General features: G+C 34.1%; 1 protein-coding gene across 1 annotated transcript; it reads left to right on the forward strand.

Annotated features, from left to right (window-relative positions):
* The first annotated feature begins 595 nt into the window (after positions 1-595).
* Positions 596-1695, forward strand: LOC112099883 (probable disease resistance protein At5g66910). The gene is made up of 3 exons (XM_024187387.1): positions 596-705; positions 1244-1606; positions 1689-1695. The coding sequence occupies exons 1-3, from the start codon at positions 596-598 to the stop codon at positions 1693-1695; spliced, it is 480 nt and encodes a 159-aa protein (XP_024043155.1).
* Positions 1696-3634: the final 1939 nt, after the last annotated feature.

Raw genomic sequence — 3634 nt, forward strand, 5'->3', positions numbered from 1 at the left:
AGGAATGATAGAAGAAAAAGACCAAGAGATGATCCTTCTCCTATATTGAAACATCGATCGTCGCTAGTATTACAAAGTTAAAATGGCATGTAGTAACAATTAATTTAACAACATTTTCATAATTTTATGATTTATTTTCTTTACAGTCATATTTTCTCTTTTTCCATTTATTACATCAAATTATTTAAATATGTCACATTCTCTATTAATAAAATAAACAAGAATCGCATAAATAATTTTTCATCGTACAATTTTAATAATTTATATTATTATAAGCTTATTGTTGTATTAATGTTGTTGTTATTTTATTAAGCATATATACTTTGCTAAGAGCTTTAATGCTGTGTTTCTTGATATATGTGTTTATTTTTTACTCCTCTACATATGCCGGCACTCACATAAATACTTAAAATAAATATATAAATTAATGCGGACTAATTAAAAGTCCTGGGTCCTTTTCAGTGAACTTGTTGTCTTTGTAGCCTTAATTTGCTATATAAAAGAGTAGTTCTAGCTGTGCACGACCAACTTGATTTCTTGCATTATTGTTTTGTATTAATTTTTGTCAAAGCTAGGAAGCAGATAACGGCGGGCAATGCCAGAACCGGCAACGATAACGGCAACGGCAGTGGGTCTCGTAGCGGGGGCCTTTCTAGGTGTTGTATTTCAAGAGATAACGGTGGCGATTAAAGAATCAAAGTCAAGGTGGAGCAACTTACCAATGGGCCTTTGGTCTAGTGGGAGAGTCTTTGCACTTAGAATAATGAGTGCAAGGGTTCGAGCCTCCATAAAAGCATTTATGGGGCTTATTTACAATCCTTCCTCAATTATCACATAATTGAGTGAAGCCAGTCTATTCCTCACGAAATGTGAGTAGAGTGGACATCCCTCGAATATTTGAGAGGGTTTGAAGAATTTGGGCAGCGCTTCAGAGGAGTACATGCCACGATGAAGGTCCCAATTGTAGAATCTGTGTATAAATATTAATGAGTAATGATACAGCCACAAACTCTTGTACAAACTTATTTTGTACAAACTGACGTGGCATTAATTCATTGGTTGAATGAAAATATAAATGAATAAAAACAAATCATGTGGGCCAAGTGATATTTAATTCAACCAATCTTCTCATGCCACATCAGTTTGTACAAAATAAGTTTGTACAAGAGTTTGTGGCTGAATCATTACTCAATATTAATTGTAATACCTACAGTCCTGTATAAACAATATTAAAAAAAAAAAGGTGGAGCAACTTCAGATACGCCCTAAATAGCCTTGAAAACACCATCAGCTTGTTAAGTCCTTTCATCAAAGAAATGGATAGGTTAAACCAAGAGCTCGGGGACTCTAATGAAAGAGAAGAGATCATTCGTTTGTTTCTTCAACAACTGGAGGAAGGGGAAGCTCTGGTTTCAAAGTGCTCAAGCATCCGTCGCTGGAACTTGTACAAGAAGAGAAAATACGAAAAAAGGCTTCGGAATATGGAATCTTCTCTTCGTGAGCGTTCCGGAGTGCTTCAGTTCGGACAAGCGCTTGAGACCCAGCGACTTCAACGTGTGACAGAAGATCAACGTGTGACAGAAGATCAACGTGTGACAGAAGATACGTACTGCCGTTGCATGTTCGATACTTTGTTAGAGATAGTTTATTTTATTTGTTTCTGTTATGCTATGTGTAAGTTTTGCCAGCTGTTGAATAAGATAGGTAGCTAAATTGTTGGCACGTGTTATGGAAAGGCAGTTGTATTTTCCATTATTTAAGTTGATGAAATAATACTTCAGGGGCAACTCTGATTTTGAAAGGAAAAAAAAAAAGAACTACTTGTAGTTTGGAGGTTCAGGCTCCCTCAAACGAACTTGAAAAAATTAATTAGCTACTTTTCTTTCCTAATTACACAAAAGGTAGATCTAAGAAAGCTAGCTAATACTAATTCGAATATAGCAACCGCTAATTAATGGAGGGCGCCGGGCGCATTTGTTCTTGTTTTGCTGAGCAAATGCGCTTGCCGCCACAGCCCAGCTATTGGGGTGTGTGAGCACTGAAACTATAATAACACCTTACGATGTTAGAAGAAAAAGACAAGATAATCAGTCTAATACCACACTGTATTATAGCTTATTTTGTTATCGTTTTATGAGCTTTTAGTCTTTAGTAGGTGGTTTTTCAATTTATTTTGTAAAATTTCATCTATGTTTCCATCTAAACACTCATGAACTTTTCCTTGACAGCTATAGTTTTTATTGCATAACAGTTGTAGTTTAAAAACCATATCATATCAATATCAAATAAAACCTAAATTAATTCTTACACATGCATGCGCTTAATTGGTAGGATTCTTTAAAAATTATATCTGCCATTGGCTATTCAAACATCAGTTATTAGCTTGTGCATTTGCCAAAATCTGGAATTTTTTTTTTCGGTTATTAGTTAATAAAGCATCTCAAACTTTAAATTGGCAATGATACAGGTAGTGAAGAGCTAGGTTTAGTGATTTGATCATTGCATAATCTTGGAAATTAAGTTAACCTTGCCGGCCAATTGAATCATGACTAGTTACATAGCAAACGAAGGGGTGGAAACCTTGAAAGTAACGTTAAATTTTATAATCTATCTACGTCGTGTACACGTAGCACTAATCTTTAATATTGAAAAATAAAAGGTGAAGATCAGTTCTTATGTGTTCACCAGGCACATAATTGTTTTGGCTTCTTTTCAAACCTCTTCTTGTTCTTTAACTTGTTTGACAAGAAGATTCGAAATATTTAACTCAATTCTCTCCTTATAACTCCGTTTCATCCCATTTATGTGTGCCTGACCAATTAGTATTGAACATCAGATAATATAGTTAAGGGTACCAGGGTTTTTAGTCCAATAATGAGAGACTTTGGGGAGGTGCTTTCAGCAATATTTTTGAGAACACCCATTCAATTCTTCATTGATTGAATTTTAATCTCATATTTAATATGGGTGAGATGGATATATCTCCTCAAAAATTAGTAGAAGGATAGATATATCTCATTGAGTGTGAGGATAGAGCCGTAGAGATATCACCTTTAGTTGGTGTCGATTTCCAAGCTATTCTTAACAGACTCTAGCTATACAATATACATCTTATGTTGAGACAGTGCACTCAGTTCTTTAAACATCTTTTAAAACTCAAATTATGTTTTAAAAGGAAAAGGACAACAACAATCTAATTATTTGATGAAATAAAGTTCATAGAGACACTTTTATGTATTTTTAGAAATGATTACAAATCCCTTTTTATAGCAAATGCAGTTGGGTCACTATAGTTGAAGAGCATAATTGTCCAAAATTGATCATTTTTAACATCAAGGGATCTCCGTAACCATTTCCAAAAGAATGCCTCACTGAGGCATTTCGTCGAACACTCCGGCAAATGCATTAAACACCTTCCCATTATAACTGTTAATAATAATAAAAGCAAATTTCTTGCTATATCTTTGAGAATATAATCTGCAGACTCTTAACAAAATTTGCTTTCCTGATTAATAAGGTTTTTTTTTTTCTTTTTCAGCCCTATCCTGTCTGTCTTTTAGTTGCTTTCCTTCCAAGAAACTAATTATATGTGAATAAAATTCATCCCAATCCCAAATCACTCTATACAATTTTC

This window comes from Citrus clementina, unplaced genomic scaffold, assembly GCF_000493195.1.
Source record: "Citrus clementina cultivar Clemenules unplaced genomic scaffold, Citrus_clementina_v1.0 scaffold_3, whole genome shotgun sequence".
Classification (NCBI taxonomy): domain Eukaryota; kingdom Viridiplantae; phylum Streptophyta; class Magnoliopsida; order Sapindales; family Rutaceae; genus Citrus; species Citrus x clementina.

Bases quoted from the DNA above. Each gene is read 5' to 3' on its own strand.
- LOC112099883 (XM_024187387.1), top strand. From the start codon at position 596: ATGCCAGAACCGGCAACGATAACGGCAACGGCAGTGGGTCTCGTAGCG. The intron at 706-1,243 runs GTGGAGCAACTT...AAAAAAAAAAAG, and splicing joins ATTAAAGAATCAAAGTCAAG to GTGGAGCAACTTCAGATACG.